Here is a 25,762-nt window from a genome sequence, read left to right on the forward strand (position 1 = left end):
TAGGGAAAATAAAAGGAGGAAGGAGTACAGGTAGTCCTTGACTTACGGACACAATTATTCCCAAACTTTCTGTTGCTATGTTGAGACATTGATTGAGTTTTGCCCCGTTTTACGACCTTTCTTGCCACAGTGGTTAAAGGGATGCTGCCCTTGTTCAATTGTAACACAATTGTTAAGGGAATCTGACTTCCCCGTTGATTTTGCTTGTCAGAAGGCCGCAAAAGGGAATCACATGATCCCAGGATACTGCAACCATCATAAATGCGGGTCAATTGCCAAACGTCTGAATTTTGATCACATGACGATGTGGATCCTGCAGCGTTGGTAAGTGTGAAAAATAGCCGTCAGTCACTAAACAAACTGTCGTAAGTCAAGGACTACCTCTATTAGATACGTTTGCCGCCTTGTTTATAAAATAATAACACAGGCAGGATATAAACAAATACCGTATTTTTCGGACTATAAGACGCATCCAAGTATAAGATGCACCAAGATTTCGAAGAGGAAAACAAGAAAAAAAAAATAGTTTTTGCCCTCCCCGGCCCCCAGGAGCACTCTGCAGGCCTCCCAAACTCTCTGCGCATCCCGTTTTTGCAAAAAATGGGCCCATTTTTTGCAAAAACGGGATGCGCAGAGAGTTTGGGAGGCCTGCAGAGTGCTCCTGGGGGCCGGGGAGGGCAAAAATGTGATAAATGGGGGGTTTGGGAGACCAAAAATGGGCCCGTTGTTTGCAAAAACAGGGCCTGTAGACGGTTTTGGAGGCCTGCAGAGTGCTCCTGGAGCCTGGGGAGGGCAAAACGCCCCCATTTTTGCAAAAAAAGGGCCCCAAATCCCCCATGTGTCGCATTTTTTCCCTCCCCGGCCCCCAGGAGCACTCTGCAGGCCTCCCTAACTCTCTGCAGGCTTCGTTTTTGAGAAAGAATGGGCCTGTTTTTGGCGAAAACGGGACCCCTGGGGCAGGGTTTCGGGAAGCCAAAACTGGCTGTATTCGTTGTATAAGACGCACCAACATTTCCAACCCTCTTTTTTTTTTTTTTTTTTTTAATTTGATTTATATGCCGCCCTTCTCCGAAGACTCAGGGCGGCTTACAATGTGCTCAGCAATAGCCTTCATCCTTTTGTATATTTATACAAAGTCAGCTTATTGCCCCCACAAACTGGGTCCTCATTTCACCTACCTTAGAAAGGATGGAAGGCTGAGTCAACCTTGAGCCTTGGCGAGATTCGAACCCTGCAGTAATTGCAGGCAGCTGGTCTTAAGCAGCTTAATAACAGGGTGCCTTAAACCCTAGTACTACCAAGGCTCTTTTAGGGTGGGGGGGGAAGTGTGTCTTATACTCCGAAAAGTACGGTAGTTAAGAAATGAAGAAATGGAAGGAGGCAAGAGCTGAGCAGGTGGGGAGAACTTCTTCCCAAGAATGATGCTCCTTCCGGTACCTGCTGGATCAGGATGTCTCCCAGGCGGCTGATCACAAAATTCTTGCGGCTGCCGTCAGCCAGAGATTCCTTCCGGCGTTCCAAAAGGTGGACCAGGAAGCCGTCATGGATCTCGCTGAGCTCATCCACGCAGGGGAACATGCTCTGCACCACCGAGGCGTCCATCTGCAGGTCTTCCAGCATCCCCTTGCGGAAGAGGTTGGTCATGATCTTCAAAGTCCGGACGTGATGCAGCTCCGTCTGGATCAGCTCTGCGGGGAGAGACGGGAAGAAGAAAGTAGGCTGGGGAACGAACGGGGGCTGGGATGGAGGCCGAGAGGCACTGGGGGGGGGGGGGGAAAGGAGAGGATAGAATCTCATCGCTGAATAACAACAAGAGTGTCCTGAAAACAGAATAATGGAGTTGGAAGGGGCCTCGGAGGTCTTCTAGTCCAACCCCCTGCTCAGGCAGGAAAGCCCTATCCCAGAGATGGCTAACCTTTTTTTCCTCGGGTGCCAAAAACGTGTGTGCGCACAATAGCACACCTATAATGCAATGTCCCCCACAGACGACTGCCCCCCTGCGCATGGGCGCGCACACGCCCCCTCCCCCCCCCGTCCTGTTTTGGGCCTAGCAGATTTCCCTGAAGCCTCCGGAGGCCGGAAACAGCCCGTTTCCGGACTTCCATTAGGCCCGTTTTTCACCCTCCCCAGGCTCCAGAGGCTTTTCTGGAGCCTCCAGGAGGGAGAAAACAGCCTCCCCTGGCCCTCTGGAGACCCTCCGGAGGCTGAAAATGGCCCGTTTCTGGACTCCCGGTACTTTCTGGACGCCTGTTTTTCGCCCTCCCAGAGCCTCCACGCGAGCCCTGTAATTCCCTGGCATCCGAAATGGGCCGCATGGAGACTTCTGGGATGGGCGGGGCGGCAAGGGCAAGCGTGCGTATCTCCCGCATGCACGGCAGAGACCCAAAAATCAGCTGGCTGACGGGAGACACGAGCACATGTGCGGTGGAGCTGACCTAGGGCAACGGCTCGCGTGCCCACAGAAATGGCTCCGTGTGCCACCTGTGGCTCGCGTGCCATAGGTTCGCCATCATGGCCCTATCCCAGATAAATGGTTGTCCAATCTCTTCTTAAAAACTTCCAGTGTTGAAGCATTCACATCTTCTGAGGATAAGCTGTTCCATTGGTTAATTGTCCTCACTGTTAGGACGTTTCTCCTTAATTCCAGGTTGCTTCTTTCCTTGGAAAGTTTCAATCACAATAGAGCTGGAAGGGACCTCGGAGGCCATCCAGCCCAACCCCCTGCTCTAGCAGGAGACCCTACCATTCCAGACAAATAGTTGTCCAATCTCTTCTTAAAAACCTCCAGTGATCGAGCAAGCACAACTTCTCCTGCTCAGGCAGGAGATCCTATACCAGTGACGGCTAACCTTTTTGTCGTCCAGTGCTGAAAGCGCGCGTGCTGCACGCTTGCATCCATAATGCAATGCGCCCGCACCCCGCATCCCCCGCGCAGGTCCGTGTGAGACACACACACACACACACCCGGTCTCCATTTTGGGCCTGGAAAGCCTGCACCAACCTGGAAGCCAAAACAGGTGGCAAGCAGAGCCCTCTCTGTGGGCACGCCAGCCGTCGCCCCAGCCCAGTTCCACCGTGCATGTGCGCAAGCCTCCTGACAGCCAGCTGGTTTTCATGCACGGGGCAAACACGGGGGACGTGTGAGCGCATGTCTGGGGAGGCAGGGCGCATGCGTGGGGGGCGCTCGCATTGCATTTTGAGGATAGCAGCCTTCCAATATTTGAGGGGCTGCCCCAGAGAGGAGGAAGAGGTCAAGCTATTTTCCAAGGGACCCGAAGGCAAGAGAAGAAGCAACAGATGGAAACTAACCAAGGAGAGATTCAACCTGGAAATAAGGAGGAATTTTCTGACAGTGGGAACAATCAATCCATGGAATTAGAAGTTGCCTTCGGAAGTTGTGGGAGCTTCATCACTGGAGGCTTTCAAGAAAAGATTGGACTGCCATCTGTCAGGAATGGTGTAGGGTCTCCTGCTTGGGTGGGGGGTTGGACTAGATGACCTACAAGGTCCCTTCCAACTCTGTTACTCTGTTAAAGTTAAAGAAGTGGGGTTGTTGGGCCCTCACTACTCACCCTTCTGCTACTACTGCTACACCAGTGGTGGTATTCAGCCGGTTCTATCCGATTCGGGCGAACTGGTAGCGGCGGCTGCGAGAGGCTCCGCCCACCCACCCGGACGTCATCACGTCCCATTTTTGATGCTCTGCGCAAGCACGGAAGGTCCTGTGCATGCATGGAGGTGACGCGTGTGAGCGAAGCATGCATGCGCGCGCTCACATTTGCGAACCATTTGCAAAGGTAAGCGAATACCACCCCAGTACTACACCCTACTGCACTACTCACCATCGCCTCGACTCTCCTTTAGTTTTTACTTAACACTTTTTCAACGTTGTGCCAGTGGTGAAATGTAAAATTTGTTACTACCGGTTCTGTGGGCGTGGCTTGAGAGGGTAATGTGACTGAGTGGGCGTGGCCAACTTTTTTTTTTTTTTAATCATTTTTCCCTACAGACTCTTCGGCTGAAGAGGTTGTAGAAAAAATGCTTTTAGAAGCCTCTGATGATCCCAGCTGAGCCGCGCAATCATCAGAGGCTTTTTTTTTTACTTTTAAAAGCATTTTTTCGGCCAAAGGGGTTGTAGAAAAAATGCTTTTAAAAGTTAAAAAAAAAAAAAAGCCTCTGAGGATTGTGCGGCTCAGCTGGGATCGTCAGAGGCTTTTAAAGGCATTTTTTTTTCTACAGCCTCTTCAGCCGAAGAGGTTGTTGAAAAAATGCTTTTAAAAGCCTCTGACGATCCCAGCTGAGCCGCGCGATCACAATCAGAGGCTTTTTTTTTTTTTACTTTTAAAAGCATTTTTTCATCGGAAGAAGTTGTAGAAAAAATGCTTTTAAAAGTAAAAAGAAAAAAAGTCTCTGATGATCGCGCGGCTCAGCTGGGCATGGGGGGGGGCAGGGATTTTTGCTACCGGTTCTCCGAACCACCCGCTGCCATTGCTACCGGATCAGGCGATCCGGTCCGAACTGGGAGCATTTCACCCTTGCGTTGCGCTCATTTTCCCAAGGTTGACGCTGGTGGAGAGCATGCTGCAGAAATGTAATGAATGCACTGAAAGAAAATCCGTTTGTGGTCTTGATGGCTTAAAAACCGTCTGGAGTTTCTTCCTCTTGTAGCTTCCCAGGAAAATGGGGGTTTGGCCTCCGTTGTCGGGGAAAGGGGGGGGTGTCGAGGGGGGGAGCTCACCATAGATGACGTCTTGCCGCTTCATGACTTCCTTCTTGTGCTGCTGCAGGAAGCTGTTGTCCACGGCCAGACTCCAGGAATCCGCCTCAAAATCCTTCTCGTCCATCTCGAAGTCGCTCATCAACTGGCTGTAAACGACTTCAGCTCCTGGGGGAAGAACGAGCAAGGGTGTGTACAGGTAGTCCTCCACTTACAACAATTTGCTTAGCGACTGTTCAAAGTTACGACAGCACTGAAAAAAGGGAGCTAGAAATCGCTTTTCACACCTGCTGACCTTTGCAGCATCCCCAGGATTTTGCGATCAAAATTCAGGTTTTGCTTGGCAACCTGACTCATACTTACGACCGTTGCTGGGTCCTAAGGTCACGTGATCCCCTTTTGCGACCGTCTGATAAACAACGACAATGGGGAAGCCAGATTCACGTAACAACCGTGTTACGAACTTATCAACGTTGGTGATTCGCTTAACAACGGTGGCAGGAAAGGTTAAAAAATGGGGCTAAACTCACTTAATAAATGTCTCACTTAGAAACAGAAATTTTGGGCTCCGCTGTGGTCGTAAGTCGAGGGCTATCTGTATGGGCACTGGAGGAAGAATGAGGTTGGTTTAGGCAAGGAGGAGGCATCGAAGAGAAAGCAAAATCAGGGAGGCTCACAGAAGAGAATCCTGCCACTCCTTAATAGCAAGGGGATGCTTGAAACTTACGTTTCACTTTTATTTTTTATTAATTTATAGTATGAAATACAAAAGAAAATAGTAGGAAAGATAGGGGAGGGAAAAGGGAAAAGAAAAGTGCAGAAAAGAAGGGAAAAAGAAAGAAAAGGCGTTGACTTCCAATTCCCTTTGGTGCAGAAGAATAACATAATAGCATCAAACCTCAACTTTTTACTCTTACATAGTAGTATAAACTAGCCATTTCTATAACAAACAACCTAGCTCATAGGTAAAATCCAAAATCAAAATGTTGCAGTGCTTGAAACTTATCCAGCTTGCAATACACAGCAAAGCCAATGCAAAAAAGAAAAAAAAATGGGGCTACAATTGGATGGGTGCAACCCAGTGGTGAAATCCAATTTTTTTTACGACTGGTTCTGTGGGCGTGGCTTGGTGGGCATGACAGGAGAAGGATACTGCAAAATCTCCATTTCCACCCCACTCTAGGGCCAGCCAGAGGTGGTATTTGCCGGTTCTCCGAACTACTCAAAATTTCCGCTACCGGTTCTCCAGAACCTGTCAAACCTGCTGGATTTCACCCAGGTGCAACCACCATTTTGTCAGATGTACACACCTGCACACAAAAGCAAAGACATCACCCTGCCAACAAAAGTGCGTATAGTCAAGGCTATGGTGTTCCCAGTTGCAATGGATGGCTGGGAAAGTTGGACCCTAAGGAAGGCTGAGAAGGCCAAAGAATGGAGGCCTTTCAACTCTGGTGCTGGAGAAGACTCCCGCGAGTCCCTTGGACTGCAAGGCCATCCAACCGGTCGGTCCTAGAAGAGATCAACCCTGACTGCTCTCTAGAAGGCCAGATCCTGAAGAGGGAACTCAAATCCTTTGGCCACCTAAGGAGAAGGAAGGACTCCCTGGAGAAGAGCCTAATGCTGGGAACGATGGAGGGCAAAAGGAGAAGATGGGCACGGCAGAGACCGAGGTGGCTGGATGGAAATCACTGAAGCAGTCGGCGTGAGCTTAAATAGACTCCAGGGATGGTAGAGGACAGGAAGGCCTGGAGGAACGTTGTCCATGGGGTCGCAATGGGTCAGACACGACTTCGCAACTAACAACAACACACCTGTGTGGAGTTTGAGCTCACTACTTTATTATTTTCTGCCTGTAATACAGGAATCTCCCTAGTGGCAGCCTTCTCTTGGGAACAAAAAGGCTCCATGGAACTTAGGTGGGAGTTGATCCCGGTCGTTTTGTAGTTGCGCAGTGGATCCAGACTAGTTCCCCGCTTGATCCCTCCTCCCTGCCAGGCTGGGAGCTTCCCAACAATGTTAACTTTCCTAACCCCTCCCCTCCTCCGCCAGATGTCTGGGTACTTGGTTTTGGGTCCAAGACACTCCAGATTTCAAGGAAAAGCCACAAGGATACTCTGGCTCTGCCATTTTTTCCCTCCTCGTCCCGGAGGTCTCTGATCCTAAGCTGCATGAAAAGCCAACTCAGCTGATGAAAGAAAACAACCAAGAATGGGAGACAGCCGTGTGTCTGCCTCAGTTACGTCAACGAGGAAATATTCTATTTCTGCATTTCTGGAGGAGGTGCAGAGCGATTGGCAGGGAGGGGGCTGAAAATCTGCAGAAGATCATTGAGATCTGGTTGATCCTTCAGTCGATGGTAGGGTGGCCTGTAGATTATTGATTAGCGTGATCACCAATGATCCATGCTAAGAATCTTGTCGAGATTGGAAGGCAGGCTGAGCAAAACAGAGATGATTGATAGCCTTGGAGGATGAGTCTTGCAAGGAGGGATTGTGGGAACCAGGAATGAGTGGACGTGAGAAAAGACCATATGGTGAATCATGGCAGCGTTTGCTACGTACAGGTACAAGTAGTCCTCGATTTACAACAGCTCATTTAGTGACCGTTGAAAGTTACAACGGCACTGAAAAATGTGATGTTTTTCACATCTGTGACTTTTGCAGCCTCTCCTTAATCGTGTCGTCAAAATTCAGATGCTTGGCAACTGGTTCGTATTTATGACCGTTGCCGTGCTCCCAATGTCACGTGATCCGTTTTGCGACCTTCTGACAAGCAAAGTCAATGGATTCACTTAACAACCGGGTTGCTCACTTATTAACCAGTGATTCACTTAACGACGGTGGTAAGAAAAGGCGTAAAATGGGGCTCCATTGTGGTTGTTAAGTCGAGGGCTACCTGTATGTGCCAGTGGGCACTGGAGGGGAGAATGAGGCTGATTTAGGCAAGGGGGAGGCATCGAAGGTGTAAAATGGGGCAAAACACACTTAACAAGTGTCTCACTTAACAGCAGGCATTTGGGGCTCCATTGTGGTCATAAGTCGAGGACTACCTGTATTGGGGATGTAAGAGCAGTTGGGCAGTGATGGCTAGACAGAGAGAGGACCCAGCAAAGGTTGGGCAACCTTCGCTCGGGGATGTTCTGAGCAAAGGGCCCTTCTAAATCTAGGATCCTAAGCTACTGAAATTAAAAATGAAATAAGCAAACGAGATTTTCAACGTGCTACGTTTCTATAGATACCACCTCTGCCACCTTCTATTTTTTCCCCACAGCCCTTCCCTAGGAAACCTGCCAAGTCCTTTTTGCTGCAATATTGCTCTGCATTAGTATCTATTCATCATACTCTTCCTGAACAGGCTTTCCAAATTCCCTCGAAGACAGAAAAGAAAAGTTCCAAACCATCGGATTAGATGAATGGCTTGAAAGCAGCAGAAGGAAATTAAAAGAGAGGCCATTGTAGAGTTCTTCGCCAAAGAAACGCAGTTATAGGAATAATCCCGGGGTTGGAAAAACTGAATAAAGAAGCAAAGGTGTGATGCGGATGCATAGAAAGTTGATGGAATTATGAGCTTGCCACACCAGCTACAGAGATTCTCAGTCATACAGGTTGTCCCAAAGGTCAACTTTTCTCCAGCCCTTCCCCAAAGAGGCAACTGGACTTTCTGATTTTTTTTTTAAAATTTGATTTATATGCCGCCCTTCTCCGGAGACTCAGGGCGGCTTACAATGCGCTAAGCAATAGCCTTCATCCTTTTGTATATTTATACAAAGTCAGCTTATTGCCCCCACAACTGGGTCCTCAATTTACCTACCTTAGAAAGGATGGAAGGCTGAGTCAACCTTGAGCCTTGGCGAGATTCGAACCTGCAGTAATTGCTGGCAGCTGGTCTTAATAACAGGGTGCTTTAGACCACTGTACCAAGGCTTTAATCGACATTAAGGCTTCTGTCTTCCTTAATGTGTACTGCGCAGTCCAGGAAGGTTAGACTCTTTTCCTTAACATCCTCCCGTGTGAATTTGATGTACCTGTCCACAGAGTTGATGTCAGGGTTCCTCAAAGCTAATTTTTATTTAGAGATGCCATATTGGCACATCTGGGAATAAAAATTAGCTTTGAGGAAACGCAAGCGGTGTTTGAGGTGTTGTGACCCAGGCCCGAGTAAGTAGTAGGAAAATCAGTCCGTGAAAGAAAAAAAAAAAATTTTAATCGAACAGCTGAGAATTACTTCATTCCCAGCGTCGTTCAACTAAATTAAAGCAAATTCCTCCCAACACAAATTCCTCAGTCCTATCGCAAACCTTGGTCCAATTAGGCAAACTGCCAAAGGCCTTTCTTGGCAAACGTTCAGAAGTCACAGATACAAAAATAAATGCAAGGTGTAGACGAAGAAGAAGAAGAAGCTACCAATTTTTAAATTTTAAGCCTTATGGGAGGGGCCAATCATCTCTTGGCCCTACTCCCGAGTTGTCCTCTTTGCTTGAGCTGCTCTTGCCTTCTGGCAGCTCTTCTCAGGCTGGGTGACTTTGGGCCAATCACCAGGAGACTGTGAGTTCTAGTTCTGCCTTAAGTATGAAAACCAAATAGGTGACTTGGGGCTGATTACCAGGAGATAGTGAGTTCTAGTCCTGCCTTAGCCCAGTTACTCTTTCTCAGCTCAACTCACCTCATGTGGGGAAAATGGGAGGAGGGAAGAGGAGGGAAGAGAAAATGGGAGGAGGGAAGAGGAGGGAAGAAAAAATGGGAGGAGGGAAGAGGAGAAGATGGTATGTCTACCATCTTGAGTTACTTATAAAGTAATAAAAATGGGATAAGCAATGAATGAATGAATGAATGAATGAATGAATTGAATGTTTGAGGAACAAGGAGAATTTGCTGAACCTGAGCTGGAAAAGTTCGCCCCCAAAGAGAAGTTCCTACTTTCCTGGAGCCTTCTGGAAGCTTGTAAAATTTTGGAGATCTGGAAAAAGCCTTTGGGCTTTGAATGCTGTAACACTAGGAATGTTCTCTTAATTGTAATTGCTATTCTATTTTTTGTAATGCTGCATTTCTGCTACTGTAGGCCCACTCTGATTGCAACAATTGCAGCTTTTGGACACTGCTTAAAGCAACCTCGGAAGAGGCTTATAAACGCACAAATAAATAAAAGGCAGATTCCCATCGTATCTTTGGAAGGTTTTTTTTCCCCTCCCCCTACCAGTAAAGGACTGTTTGATGAAGGGACCAGGGAAAGATTCTGGCAATTCTGGCAATTCAGGCAAAGGCAGGGCATCCTTCTGTTTGGGATGCTTTCATTGGGCTTCCTGCATTGATCAGATAGATGGTGGACCAGATAGATGGCCTCAACTGACCTTTCCAATTTTAGGATTTCACCTGTTTTCCTCCAGCGCAGGTGTCAGCAACCTACGGCTCCGGAGCCGCATGTGGCTCTTTGGGCCCTCTGCTGTGGCTCCGTCGGGTGATCCCACCACTGGCTGCCACCCCCCCTCCTCGCCCTCCCCTCCCAGTCACTCCTCGCCTGGCCTGAGAAGTTAAGGACGACAGCAGGGGATGGAGAAGTGGCCGGCGCAGAGAGATACAGAGAGAGAGGTGGGGAGGGAGGGAGAGAGAGAGAGATGTCAAAAGAGTTTTCTGGTTCCCAGTGTTTTTAACAAAACACTGTTCTAATGACTGGCTGGGTAGGCGTGGCTAGGGGTGTATGTCATGTGACCGGTGGAAGTGAGTGACATTGAGTTGGCCACGCCCACCCAGGTTTTGTGGCTCCCGGTGTTTTCTTTTCTGTGGGAAACGGGTCCAAATGGCTCTTTTGAGTTTTTAAGGTTGCAGACCCCTGCTCTAGCATGAAGAAAAGAAAAAAAAAAAGAAGAAAGAATCCAGATTGACACCTCCGGCATTTTCCAAACTATTCCTGTGAATGCCCTTGAAGCGCATGGAAAATGAACACAATCTGAATTTGTGTATCTTGAACCCTCCTCTCCTCACCTTCATCAATCAGGGACTCTACGGACAAGGTGCGGTTACGCATGTTCAAGGAGTCGGTGGACTGAGAGAGGATCCTCCGGATGCCCAGCGGCGATTCGTCATTGAATGTCCTGAAAAGGAAAGCAAAATTCGTGACCGTCGTTGCTAGAAAGATCTTTTCGAGGTGCGGTGGACAAAACTTCGATCCTCTCCAGCCAACTGGCAGATGTTCTGGAGGACACCAGTTGGAGGTGGAGCTATACCGATTAACAGATGAGTTGGAAGGGATCTTTTAGGTCATCTAGTCCAACCCCACACCCAAGCAGGAGATTCTATACCCGTGATGAGGAACCTATGGCACATGTGCCCGAAGTGGCACATGGAGCCATGTCGCCTGGCATGGGTGGCGTTGTCCATTCCTCTTCTGGGTTTCTGGTGCATATGCGCACACGACGATCAGCTGGCTTTCGTGCATGCAGCAGTGCTGGAAATTAGAAGAGCTGGTCTCCCGTTTTCCGGCGTAGGCGTGCACGGCGGCCAGCTGATTGTCGGGTGAGCATACATGCCAGTAACCGGAAGACTACCTGGCCAGTGCGCATGCATGTGCCAGAAACTGGAAGTTCATTTCCTGGTGCGCGCATGCCCCCTGGGCAGCTCCTCTTCCCTGTTGCGGCCCCGACAAGTGTGCACACACGCTCCCTTTCCAGCACTCGGTGCCGAAAAGGTTTGCCATCACTGCCCTACACCCTTTCTGACAAATGGCAGTCCGGTCTCTTCTTGAAAACCTCCAGTGATGAAGCTTCCACAACTTCCGAAGGCAACTTTTGTTCCATCGGTTGATGGCTCTCACCGTCAGAAAATTCCTCCTTATTTCTAGGTTGAATCTCTCCTTGTTCAGTTTCCATCCATTTTATTCCTTTTCTGGCCTTCGGGTGCTTTGGAAAATAGCTTGGCCCCCTTCCTCCTCTCTGGGGCAGCCCCTCAGATATTGGAAGATGCTCTCCTGTCTCCCCTGGTCCTTCTCTTCACTAGACTAGACATAACTCAGTTCCTGCAACCGTTCTTCATATGGTTTAGTCTCCAGTCCCTGCATCCCAACAGAATAACAGAGTTGGGAGGGACCCTGGAGATCTTCTAGTCCAACCTCCTGCTCAAGCAAGAGATCCTACACCATTCTGGACAAATGGTTGTCCAATCTCTTCTTGAAAGCCTCCAGTGATGGAGCACCCACAATTTCTGGAGGGAAGCTGTTCCACTGGTTAAGTGTTCTCACTGTCAGGAAATTTCTTCTTAGTTTCAGGTGGCTTCTCTCTTTGATCAGTTTCCGTCCATTGTTCCTTGTCTGGCCTTCAGGTGCTTTGGAAAATAGCTTGAACCCCTTCCTCCTCTCTGTGGCAGCCCCTCAAATATTGGAAGATGCTCTCCTGTCACCCCTAGGCTAGCCATACCTAAATCCTGCAACCGTTCATGTTTTCGTCTTCAGGCCTTTAATTATCTTAGTTGCTCTTCTGTGTTCTTTTTCCAAAGTCTCAATATTTTTTTTCTTTTTGTAATGTGACCAAAAACTGGATGCAGTATTCCAGGAGTGGCCTTACTAAGGCTTTGCAAAGTGGTACTAATACTTCACGTTGCATCTGTTAATGCAACCGAGGATTGGATTGGAGGATTAGTTTATTTATTTATTTATTTATTGGTTCGATTTATATATGCCGCCCTTCTCCGGAGACTCAGGGCAGCTTACAATGCGTTAAGCAATAGCCTTCATACTTTTGTATATACCTGCTTAGTAGGGCTTTCGCCCCCCCCCCCAAGCGGTGTTCTTTTTTATACAAAGTCAGCTTATTGCCCCCACAATCCAGGTCCTCATTTTACCTACCTCGGAAGGATGGAAGGCTGAGTCAACCTTGAGCCTGGTGAGATTTGAACTTGCAGTAATTGCAGGCAGCTGGTGCTAGTTAACAGCACTTTAGTCTGCTGCGCCACCAAGGCTCAATATAGACTGGATCTTTCTTTGATAAGCTTCCAGTTGTTACTTCTTGTCCTGCCCTCAGGTGCCTTGGAGAATAAGTTGACCCTCTCTTCTCTGTGACAGCCCCATAAATATTCGTATACTGCTATGATGTCACTCCTAGTCCTTCTGTTTGTTAGGCTAGACACACTCAGTTCCTACAACTTCCAGAGCAGTCTACAGATGTGTTTTCCTTGAATTTCATAGATAAACCATCTTTTAAAAAAAAAAAAAAAAATTAACTTACCCTGCAATGTTTGTAGTGGAGACACTTTTGGAAAGCGACAAGGTAGGGCGGCCTCTGCGGGATCCCAGCAAGGTGTGCCGAAAACTCTCCGATGGGTAAATGGCAGAATTGGGACGCTCCCTTGTGATGGCTAAAAAATAATATGGACAGACATTCAGTGAAGGTTAGATACAGGGGTCTCCAGCCTTGGCAACTTTAAGCCTGGCGGACTTCAACTCCCAGAATTCCCCACCCAACAAGTCAAAACTGGGTGGGGAATTCTGGGAGTTGAAGTCCGCCAGGCTTAAAGTTGCCAAGGCTGGAGACCCCATTTCGCATTTTTCTTTCTCTCTCCCCCCTCCCCATTTTTTATTTGTTTTATTTATATAACATTTAATTTCCATCAAACAGTGTGTCATCTGAGTACCGTTATTTTTAAACAATCATAATCCACATATTTGTTTTAGAATTCATAGTCATCATCATCTAATAATATAATAACAATACTTAACATCATCTTCTTTAACAACTCTCCACATTAACATTTCCTCTTTTTACATCTCCTCCTTTCTAACTTCTGTTTCTATTGTCTAGCCATTGATAGAATATTTCCCATATCAAAAAATACTCAGTTTCTTCTTTAGCCTTAATAGTGAGTGTTAATCTATCCATTTCTGCAATTCTAATTCTAATTTCCCCCAAAATAAGACATCCCCTGATAATAAGCCCAATCGGGCTTTTGAGCGCATGGCAATAAGGCCAAGCGCTTATTTCAGGGTTCAAAAAAATATAAGGCAGGGTCTTATTTTTGGGGAAACACGGTAATTATATTGCCCTCAGACGGAATCTCATCATTTTTCCATTGTTGTGCAAATACAATCCTAGTTGCAGTTAATATATGCAAGACCAGATATATAATCTTTTTATCATATTTTTCCAGCCCAACAAAAATATCTCTGGTTTCAAAGTCTATATGTTGCTTGGTCATTTTTTCCCAACCGAGTATGTATTTTCGTCCAATATTTTTTAGCTTTCTGGGCACTTCCACCACATATGATAATATGAACCAGGCGATTGAGTACACTTCCAACGTTTAGCAGATCTCTCTTTATACATTTTTGCCAATCTTGCTGGTGCAAAATGCCATCTATAAAACATTTTATACAAATTTTCCTTATATGCAGGCCATTTCGCATTTTTCAAGTTGGGGAAAAAAAATACTCTGGATAGCCATTAAGAAAAGTTCTGTGGCTCAAGGAAACCTAGAACCCTTCTCCCACTCTGGAACCAAGCAGAAGAACCCTAAAGATGTGGTTAAAAAAGGAAAGGCAGTTTGATATTCAAGAGTTGTCAAGGTACCTCGAGAGCTGATGAGAAGGGAATTCAAGGCCCAACTTTCCATTTTTGAAAAAGGATGCAAGTTCAAGAATGTAAATCAAGCCCCATTCTCATTCTTTGTGTGCATTATATTTCTAACTTTTAAAATAATGCTTCTTGTGTTGGTCTATGACCATGATAAAGATTTGATATACAGGTGGTCCTCGACTTACAACAGTGACCGTTCATAGTTACAACGGCACTGAAAAAAAGGACATGACCATTTTTCACACTTACAACCATTGCAGCATCCCCCCCGTGATTTACATTCGGATGCTTGACAACGAACTCACATTTATGACGGTCGCAGTGTCCCGGGGTCATGTGAGATCCTCTTTTGAGAAACTTCTGACAAGGAAAGTCAACGGTGAAGCCGGGTTCACTTAACAACGGTGAGACTAATTTGATAACTGTAGGGGTTCACTTAACAGAAGTGGCGAGAAAAGTCGTACAAATGGGGCTGTAAAAACTCACTTTGCTACAAATATAAGTGAATTTTTAACTTGTTTGGCTTACTTTGCTTACTCTCCCTTAGCAACATACTTTGGGCTCAGTTGGGGCCGTAAATTGAGGACTACCTGTATAACAGTCAGTATAAGACACTAGAGGGACTATAAGTATAAGACTGTAAGTATAAGACTAAGACGCTAGAGAGACGTGGTGGCTCAGTGGCTAAGACGCTGAGCTTGTCAATCAAAAGGTCGACAGTTTGGCGGTTCGAATCCCTAATGCCGCGTAATGGGGTGAGCTCCTGTTACTTGTCCCAGCTTCTGCCAACCTAGCAGTTGGAAAGCAGGTAAAAAAAATGCAAGTAGAAAAATAGGACCCCCTTTGGTGGGAAGGGAACAGCGTTTTCCGTGCGCCTTTGGCGTTGAGTCATGCCGGCCACATGACCACGGAGACGTCTTCAGACAGCGCTGGCTCTTCAGCTTTGAAAATGAGATGAGCACCGCCCCCTAGAGTCGGGAACAGCTAGCACATATGTGCGAGGGGAACCTTTACCTTTACCTTTTTACCAAAGAGAGGAAACTGCCCCCTGCCCTCTGTGACTCCGCTGGATTTGCAAGCAGGCGATTCCCAGCCCACACTCACTTTTATTCCTGAGGGACACCGTCTGCAACGCCGAAGTGTTCTTTAGCAACGCGGCCTTTTGCTGCTGCAGGGGACGGCAAGAGAAGGAAGAAAGGAGAAATCAAAAAAAAAAAAAAAAGCAGCAAGGTGACAAAAGTCAGATCGAGAAGCTTGGAAATCCCTCGTCTTATGTTTTCAGGGATCCTTTTTTCAAGGAATCCAGGGATGAGCCATGAAAGCTGGCTGGGAGACCTTGGGGGCCATCGCTCTCTTAGCCCAACCCAGCAGGGTTGAATTGTTGTGGAGAAAATAGGAGGAGGAAAATGTTGAATACCCTGAGTTATTTGTAAAAAAGGATACAAATAAATAAATAAACAAATAAATACCGTAGTTTTCGGAATATAAGACGCATTTTATTCCCCCCCTAAAAGAGGGTGGAAATGTTGGTGCGTATTACACACCGAATACAGCCATTTTTAGCCTCCCGAAATCCTGCCCTGTGCGTTCCATTTTCGCCAAAACCAAGCCCGTTTTTCGCGAAAAAGGGCCCATTTTCAGCCTCCCAAACCCCGCAGATATCACATTTTTGCCCTCCCCGGCCCCTAGGAGCACTCTGCAGGCCTCCCAAACCCTTTGCGCATCCCATTTTTGCAAAAAACGGGCCCGTTTTTTTTCTTGTTTTCCTCTTCAAAATCTTGGTGCGTCTTATACTCCGGTGCGTCTTATTATAGTCCAAAAAATATGATAAGTAGTCAATCTATCAATATTAGGAAGAGAAACAGCACTTCTTGAAATTTCTGTCCCCGTTTTCTGTCTGGCAGAGTGCTTTTATAAATTATTAACAGTTTAATAGATTAACAGCAGTGGTGGATTTAAAAAAGTTTTACTAGCGATTCTGTGGGTGTGGCTTGGTGGGTGTGGCTTGGTGGGCGTAGCAGGGGAAGGATACTGTAAAAGCTCCATTCCCATCCAACTCCAGGGGAAGGTTACTGCAAAATCCCCATTTCCTCCTGATCAGCTGGGACTCGGGAGGCAGAGAATAGATGGGGGCGGGGCCAGTCAGAATTTTTACTACCGGTTCCCCGAACTACTCAAAATTTCCGCTACCGGTTCTCCAGAACTGGTCAGAACCTGCTGAAACCCACCTCTGATTAACAGAGTTGGAAGGAACCTTGTAGGTCATCTAGTCCAACCCCCCCCTCCCAAGCAGGAGACCCTACACCATTTCTGAAGATGGCAGTTTGGTCTCTTCTTGAAAGCTTCCAGTGATGAAGCTCCCACAACTTCTGAAGGCAACTTCTGTTCCACTGGTTGTAGAAATATTGTAGGATATTGTAGAAGCAAACTTTCTCAAGCTCAGCCTGTCTCTCTGCCCTCATTCCCCCTAGGTTCTCCGGAAGCTCCTGGACAGAGATTATCTTTTTTTTTTTTTTTTAAATATCTGGTGAATTACCAAATGAATCACCGAGCCTCTTCTCATCCTGGCACTCTCCAATGGTCAGCCGAGGAGAGGAGGCACCTACGCTAAGGATGATCCAAAGAACGACGAAGTCTTTTTGTGAAATTCCCATCTCGGCTGTGTGGTCTTTAATTTTAGGGTCATTTTTAAGCTTTTCCAGAGGGACTTGAAACTTGACAATGTTTTTAAAAAGCGAAGTTGAGTCCCCCACGGTCCAATCAGGACGAGGCAATGGGAAGGGCAGAGGGCAGTCTGCAAAATCCTCCTTTTTCACTACCTGCTCACCTTTTGCTTGACTTTGGTGCAGTTGGGCAGGCTGTCTTTGCAACGGTTGTGTATGGTCACATTGCAGGCTGTGGAAAGGAAAAACAAAGGCGGTTTGAGAAAGGGACATCATTGCTTTAAGGGGGGGAAAAAAAGTTAAGCATTAATGGGTTTTTCAGGCATCTGAAAGAAATATATAGAAATGTATAAAATTAAGGCTATTAGGATTAGAAAATATATTGTAATCAATCAAAAAAGGGACAATGAAGGAAATGAAACCATATGAGATAAATGGGTGGGGGGGAAATTACAGTGGAAAGCAGACCACGAAGAAACGCTTGTTAAAAAGAGGATATATTTATATGTTGTATGTTATGTGTTTGTCATAATGTGTATTAATAAAACAATAAAACTTTAAAAAAAAGAGAGAGAAAGGGACATCAAAAGACAGACACAAACACACACACACACACATTGGCGCGCTTGACTGATCTCCTAAAGCTGAACTTCTCAGCAGGCGGGTGGGAGACCACCAGGAAATCCCAGGGCCATTGGTTACACTGGAAAATGTCTATGGAGATTTTTAGTCATCTCAAGTCGTGGTTGTTGTTTTTTTTCCCCCAAGAGACAACTGGACTTTCTGGTTTTTCTTTGAAGATGTTTTGCTTCTCATCCAAGAAGCTTCTTCCGGCTCTGACTGGATGGTGGTCCTTCCATTTCCCTCCATCCTTCCACTGATCCTTCCATTCCCCACTATCCTAGCTGAAGAAGCTTCTTGGATGAAAAGAAAAAAAGAAAAACCAGAAAATCCAGTTGCCTTTTGGGAAAAAAAGCACCTTTGGGTTACACTGGAAAGGCAAATAAATAAATAAATAAAAATGGTAGCAGATAAGGGCAAACCACTTCTATATTATGGCTGTATAGAGACGATTTGAAGGAGACGGTCTTTAGATATAAAAAACATAAATATCCCTTTCTCCCCCCAAACAGATTGGCTTCCAGGACTACATACACATCTCGAGTTCAGTACAAAATGGAACCTGCATTTGTCCACCTGTTGCTGTTACACCTGACATTAGATCATGTTAGGCAGTGGTGGGATTCAATTTTTTTTACTACCGGTTCTGTGGGCGTGGCTTGGTGGGCATGGCAGGGGAAGGATACTGCAAAATCCCCATTTCCTCCCAATCAGCTGGGACACGGGAGGCAGAGAATAGAAGGGGGCGGGGCCAGTCAGAATTTTTACTACTGGTTCTCCGAACTACTCAAAATTTCCGCTACCGGTTCTCCAGAACTGGTCAGAACCTGCTGAATACCCACCTCTGATGCTAAGTCATAGTTAGCATTTTTAGCTGATAGAATAACAGAGTTGGAAGGGACCTTGGAGGTCTTCTAGTCCAACCCCTTGCTTAGGCAGGAAACCCTACGCCACTTCAGACAAAAGGTTATCCAATATCTTAAAAACTTCCAGTGTTGGAGCATTCACAACTTCTGGAGGCAAGTTGTTCCACTGATTAATTTTCCTCACTGTCAGGAAAATTAAAATTAACTTAGTTCTAGGTTGCTTCTCTCCTTGATTAGTTTCCACCCGTTGCTTCTGGTCCTACCCTACGTGTGAGCGTAACGAGTGCACGCGCTCACAACCAGCTAAAATTCACCTCTGGAAACAGCTGATCCACCTGCCAATCAGCTGCTCGTGCTTAATCAGGCTAATATACCTGTTCCAGGCTGTTGGCTAAGGATGCTAGCCAAATGGATGCTGGTAACTCTGTTATTCTATTCTATTCTATTCTATTCTATTCTATTCTATTCTATTCTATTCTATTCTATTCTATTCTATTCTATTCTATTCTATTCTATTCTATTCTATCCTATCCTATTCTATCCTATTCTATCCTATCCTATCCTATTCCTATTCTATCCTATTCTATCCTATCCTATCCTATCCTATCCTATCCTATCCTATCCTATCCTAAATCTGGTAGACAGAATTTTTTTTTCTTATTTTCCTCCCCAAAAACTAAGGTGCGTCTTATACTCAAGTGCATTTTACAGTCCGAAAAACACGGTAGATGTAAAGATCAGAAGTTGAAAGATGATTTTATTATGTATGCTTAAATAATATTATTTAATATGGTTATTAGTATTGTCTATTAAAATATTGAATACTTAAATGATGAAGGATCATATACATGGTGGAGCAAATACTTAACATGTTAACAACATTAATTTTTAATATTGATAATATCATTATAATTATGCGAGTATGATTAATGCAACTAATATTAGCAATATCATCACTGTTATTCCGTATCAAAACCAATGTTACGCAGATGCCACACTATTCATATATTCAATACTTAAAAATTTTAAATATATATATATTTTGAAAAAAAGAAAAAAAAGAAGAAGAAACGTGGCACCGTCACCAATTCAGTGACTCAAGAAAACGTCCCTCGAGAAACACAAGGCGGGGAGGAAGCGATCTGAACAGGAAGAGAGTTTGACTGGTCAACGCGGCATTTCCTGATTATGTCTGTCCTGGGAAAGGAAGGGAAGGGCAGGGCAGGAGGGGAGAGCTGCGGAGTTTTAAAGAAACAGCTGCTTACGGATGTCGGTCTGTGCTGAGAGGGTGGGAGGGTTTGGGCCGAGGCTCAATTTCTCCACCAACCCTTTTCCCCCCACTCTCAAAAGCCCCACATTGGTTGTAGCTGGCTTGCTAATAACAGATTTAACAGATGAACAGAGCGGGAAGGGACCTTGTAGGTCATCTAGTCCAACCCCCCCAGCCAAGCAGGACACGCTACACCTGGAGAGAATAAACTGGAGAGAATCTCGTGGAGGATGCCTCACAATCACGGAGACCTCCTGGTTCTTGTCCACAAGAACTCCTCGACTCCATGCCAGGAAAACAAAAAGGCCAGGCAGGCTCTGAAGAAACACACACACACACTCTGACGTATGGTCATTAAGCGAAATCCCGCTTCCCCCATGGACACTGCTTGTCAGAAGCCAAGCTGGGAAGGTTGCGAGTGGTTGCAGTCCCACGACCCTGGGTGGGATGCTGCGACTGGTATAAATACAGGCTGGTTACTAAGGGCCCCGGATTTTGATCATGTGATGTTGGAGACATTCATTAAGTGTAAAGACCAGTTGTAAGTCACTTTTTTCAGTGCCATTATAACTTTGAACAGTCACTAAATGAATGGCTGTAAGTCAAAGGGATCCTCTCCCCTCCCCCTCTCATTTTCCTTCTCTCCTCTCTTCTCCTTTCCTCTCCTCTCTCTTTTCTTCTCTCCTCTTCCCTCCTCTCCCCTCATTTTCTTTTTCTTCTCCTCCTCCTCTCATTTGTCTTCTCTTTTTTCTCTTCTCTTCTCCTTCCCTCATTTTCCTTCTCTTCTCCTTCCCTCTCTCTTCTCTTTTCCCCCTCCCTTCACTTTCCTTCTCTTCATTTCTTCTCCCTCTCCCTTCATTTCCCATCTCTTCTCCTTCCCCTTCTGATTTCTCTTCTCCTCTTCTCCCCCCTTAATTTTTCTTCTCTTCTCTTCTCTCCTTTCCTTTCCTCTCCTCTTTTCCCATGTCTCTTCTCTCCTTTTCCCTCCTCTCCCTTTTCTCCTCCTCTCCTCTCATTTGTCTTCTCTTTTTCTCTTCTCTTTTTCTCCCCTCCTGTTCCCTTATTTTCCTTCTCTTCTCTTCTCCCTCTTATTTCTTTTCTCTTCTCCCCTCCCTTCTTTTTCCTTCTCTTGTCCTTCCCCCTCTCATTTCTCTTCTCTTCTTCTCCCCCTCCCTTTATTTTCCTTCTCTTCTCCTCCCCTCCCCTCATTTTCCTTCTCTTCTCTTCTCTGCTCTCCTCTCCCCTGTCCCTGCCCTCCCCTCTCCTCTTCCCCTCCCCTCCTTCCCCTTTTGACTTCCTCTGAGATATTTTGATGACTATCCAGTCTATTCTCCAGCTCTGGATTTCCTGGTGATCCCCTGACTAACCTCAAACCATTTACTTAACTTTTAAGTTCAGCCAAAGCTGATGATGTGTTACCACCTAGCTGGGCTTAGTATCAATATTGGTGATTTTTAAACTTTTGTTAAGTTCTTGTAAATCTATTTAAAAGCTTACGACTAAACCGATTCTCCTTCAAGGGGCCATTTTCAACAGATAAGTTGTTTTCAAAACCGAAGCTTTCGGAATCAGCAGCAGCAGCAAAAGCAAAAGAGTTTCGGAAAACCACATGGTCACAGCAGAAGAGGAAGCGACGTCATGTTCTCCTTGCAGAGGAAGAAAAGTTGAGATTGGGGAAGCCAATTCCCCATTATGGGGCAGGACTCCAAGCATTAAAAGGAAGTGAGACTGTCTTTGCAAAAAGCCCTACAGGGTCAAATGCGTTTTTGCCACAGTGGCTTTAAGGCAGCCAGTCAGTGCACCAAAGTGCACCCTGAGGATATGAAGTTCCCTGGTTACGTCTCCCTTGCCTTGGCCACCAACTGAGTTAAACCAGATCTCCCTGAGCAATTCCATACTGCCAAGCCCTCCGCTCATCCTTGTGTTGACATAAAATTGTTTCTTTATTTGTAAGCTGCCCAAAGTCAGCTTATTGGGGAGATAGGTGGCATATACATTTAACAACAGCAATAGCAATGGCATTTTTAGCAATTTTATGATGTTTGTGTGTCTATATTTTTCTTGACTGTACACCGCCTTGAGTCCTATGGGAGAAAGGCGGTATAGAAATATAATAAATAAATAAATAAATAAATTTTAGACTTATATACCGCTTCACAGTGCTTTACAGCCCTCTCTAAGCGGTTTACAGTCAGCCTCTTCCCTCCGCCCCCCCCCCAAACAATCTGGGTCCTCATTTTACCCACCTTGGAAGGACGGAAGGCTGAGTCAACCTTTAGGAAGAAGGAAGGAAGGAAGGAAGGGAGGGAAGATAGCAATAGCACTTAGACCTATATACCACTTCGTTGTGCTTCTAAGCGGTTTACAGAGTCAGCCTCTTGCCCCCAGCAATCTGGGTCCTCATTTTATCAACCTCGGAAGGATGGAAGGGTGAGTCAACCTTGAGCCAAACAGAATCGAACTCCTGGCAGCTGGCAGACTTAGCTTGCAATACTGCATCCTAACCCCTGCGCCACCATAAATAGAATAGAATAGAGTAGAAGTAGAAGTAGAAACAGAATTCTTTATTGGCCAAGTGTGATTGGACACATAAGGAATTTGTCTCTGGTGCATAAGCTCTCAGTGTACATACAATCAAAAAAGTGATAGGTCATATCATAGAGCATAGCTGAGCCAGCCGTGTGCAGCAGCTGCCAAAAAAGCCAACACAGTTCTAGGCTATATAAACAGAGGGATAGAATCAAGATCACGTGAAATGTTAATACCACTTTATAAGGCCTTGGGAAGGCAACACTTGGAATATTGCATCCAGTTTTGAGTGCAGAGAAGAGCAAAAAAGATGATTAGGGGACTGGAGGCTAAAACATACGAAGAACGGTTGCAGGAACTGGGTATGTCTAGTTTAATGAAGAGAAGGACTAGGAGAGACATGATAGCAGTGTTCCAATATCTCAGGGGCTGCCCCAAAGAAGAGGGAGTCAAGCTATTCTCCAAAGCACCTGAGGGCAGGACAAGAAGCAACGGGTGGAAACTCATCAAGGAGAGAAGCAACTTAGAACTAAGGAGGAATTTCCTGACAGTTAGAACAATTCATCAGTGGAACAACTTGCCTCCAGAAGTTGTGAATGCTCCAACACGGGAAGTTTTTAAGAAGATGTTGGATAACCATTTGTCTGAAGTGGTGTAGGGTTACCTGCCTGGGCAGGGGGTTGGACTAGAAGACCTCCAAGGTCCCTTCCAACTCTGTTATTCTATTCTGTTCTGTTCTGTTCCATTCCATTCTATTCTTACAATCTGTAATCATAAGATACAACAAGTGATAAATCATAGACACCAATAGGAGAAGGTAGTAGGAAAGATAAGAAGATGAGAAGGCTAATACAAACATAGCCTTACTACATGGGTAAACATCTTTAGGCCTAAGAGAGGGCTGTGGGAATTAAATGTTCAGCAAAGTGATGGCACAGGGGGAAAAACTATGTATGTGTCTAATTGCTTTGGCATGCAATGCCCTACAGCAGTATCCAGAGGGGAGAAGTTGAAACAGTTTATGTCCAGGATGTGAGGGGTCTGTAAATATTTTCTCAGACATGAGAGGAATTGTGCTGTTGACCCAGTTCTCACAACATACATAAGCTGCCCTCCCCCCCCTCCCCTTGTCCTGCCCCATCCTAGTTTGGCTGCATTAGCGCAGGGCGGGGAGGGGTGGGAATGGGGGCGGGCGGGAGGAGAGTGGCCTAGTTGCCAAAAGGCCAAGGCATTGGAGCAACAATAGCCAAGATGAAAACAGCACTTCACACTAGGAGTAGCACTTACTATATACAGCTTCACAGTGCTTTACAGCCTTCTCTAAGCGGTTTACAGAGTCAGCCTCTTGCCCCCAACAATCTGGGTCCTCATTTTACCAACCTCGGAGGGACGGAAGGCTGAGCCAACTTTGAGCCAGTCAAGATTGAACTCTTGGCAGTGGGCAGAATTTGCCTGCAGTCCTGCATTCTAACCACTGGGAAGAGAAGAGAAGGGAGGGAGGAAGGAAGGAAGGCAATAGCACTTAGACTTACATCCCGCTTCACAGTGCTTTTACAGCCCTCTCTAAGTGGTTTACAGAGTCAGCAATTTGCCCCCAACAATCTGGGTCCTCATTTTACCCACCTCAGAAGGATGGAAGGCTGAATCAACCTTGAGCCGGTCAGGATTGAACTCCTGGCAGTAAGCAATGAATTAGCCTCCAATACAAGAACTACAACTCATGGGGCCAACTCACTGCAGGACAACTCAACAACGACAAAGATTGACTCAGCCTTCCGTCCTTCCGAGGTGGGTAAAATGAGGACCCAGATTGTTGGGGGCAAGAGGCTGACTCTGTAAGCCGCTTAGAGAGGGCTGGAAAGCGGTATGTGAATCTAAGAGCTATTGCTATGGCTAATAACAGCACAAAATACGTATAGTATATACATATAACAAAAGTGCGTATAGTCAAGGCGATGGTTTTCCCAGTTGCAATGGATGGCTGGGAAAGTTGGACCACAAGGAAGGCTGAGAAGGCCAAAGAAGGGAGGCCTTTGAACTCTGGTGCTGGAGAAAACTCCTGCGAGAGTCCCTTGGACTGCAAGGCCATCCAACCGGTCAGTCCTAGAGGAGATCAACCCTGACTGCTCTCCAGAAGGCCTGATCCTGAAGATGAAACTCAAATACCTTGGCCACCGAATGAGAAGGAAGGAAGGACTCCCTGGAGAAGAGCCTAATAATGCTGGGAACGATGGAGGGCAAAAGAAGAAGAAGAGGACAGCAGAGAAGGAGGTGGCTGGATGGAGTCATGGAAGCAGTCGGAGTGATCTTAAACGGACTCCGGAGGATGGTAGAGGACAGGAAGGCCTGGAGGAACATGGTCCATGGGGTCACGATGGGTCGGACACGACTTCGCAACTAACAACAATAACGATAACGGCACCTTTTGCAAAGGTATCGCTTATTTTCATGGGACTTTTCAATGGGGAAACCGAGGAGTTTTAAAGCTTGCTGGCTGCAGGATCTACTTTTCCAGCCACAGAGGCCTCCCCCACCTTCGAGAAAGGAAAGTTACAAGGCCGGGGAACTCCAAGCCAAGAACTGTCCCAGATAAGGGGCCAGGAGACAATGATACCATTCAGCCAGACGATGCCCCTTGCCTGGCTGCCAAGGCCCCCCGGGACACAAATGCAACTTTGCCGCCCACCCCAAGCCGGACTCCGTGATTAAACAAGGGGAAATCAGCCAAATCTGGCTTGAGACCAATGGGTGAAATAACAAGCAAAGGGAAGGGCACAGAGACAGCCGTGGAGCTCTCGCAAGCCTCCCATAATTCCCAGTCCTGCACTTCGGATATTTCCAGGGGTGGGCTTCAAAAATTTTAGCAAGGGGTTCTCTGCTTGGTTGCTGGGTGGGCGTGGCTATGGTGGGCGTGGCCTAGTCGGTCTCCTGCCCCATGGCAGGGGGGGAGCGTTTTTGCTCTCCCCAGGCTCCGGAGGCTTTTCTTGAGCCTCCGGGAGGGTGAAAACGGCCTCCCCAGGCTCCGGAGGCCCTCTGGAGGCCGAACTTCAGGTAGGCCCGTTTTTCACCCTTCTCGAGCCTCCGTGCGCGCCCTGCACTTACCTGAATCCAAAATGGGCTGCATGGGGTCTCCTGGTTAGGGAGGGGCGGGGTGGGCGGGGCCAGCCAGGAGTGGGATGTAGGGGTTCTCTGAACTACACAGAATCTTGGCTAGAGGTTCTCCCAAACCCCTGCGAACCCCGAGCGGCCCACCCCTGGATATTTCTCTTACAAAAAGGTGCCATATTGAGCCTTGTCTGGCGCATCACACACACAGATACAGGTAGTCCTCTACCTACGACCACAACTGAACCCCAAACTTCTGTTGTTAAGTGAGACGCTTCTTAAATGAGTTTTTTGCCCCATTTTACGACTTCTCTTGCCATCATTGCTAAGCGAATCGCCGCCACTGATGAGTTAGCAACCCGGTTGGTTAAGTGAATCCAGCTACCCCCATGGACTTTGCTTGTTGGAAGGTCGCAAAAGGGGATCACGTGA

General features: G+C 46.6%; 1 protein-coding gene across 13 annotated transcripts in view; it reads right to left on the reverse strand.

Annotated features, from left to right (window-relative positions):
* The window catches only part of ARHGEF2 (Rho/Rac guanine nucleotide exchange factor 2), a 191,642-nt gene that overhangs the window by 25,102 nt on the left and 140,778 nt on the right, over positions 1-25,762 (reverse strand). For all 13 annotated transcript variants that reach the window (XM_087881244.1, XM_087881243.1, XM_087881242.1 and 10 more), the window contains 6 exons: positions 17,104-17,171; positions 15,381-15,444; positions 12,933-13,062; positions 10,699-10,808; positions 4,739-4,885; positions 1,438-1,688 (listed from right to left, as the gene is read on the reverse strand). In XM_087881244.1, the coding sequence (XP_087737370.1) occupies positions 1,438-1,688; positions 4,739-4,885; positions 10,699-10,808; positions 12,933-13,062; positions 15,381-15,444; positions 17,104-17,171 (770 nt within the window). The remainder of the gene's footprint in view (positions 1-1,437; positions 1,689-4,738; positions 4,886-10,698; positions 10,809-12,932; positions 13,063-15,380; positions 15,445-17,103; positions 17,172-25,762) is intronic.

Source organism: Pantherophis guttatus, chromosome 18, assembly GCF_059756535.1.
Source record: "Pantherophis guttatus breed Tessera chromosome 18, ASM5975653v1, whole genome shotgun sequence".
NCBI lineage: Eukaryota > Metazoa > Chordata > Lepidosauria > Squamata > Colubridae > Pantherophis > Pantherophis guttatus.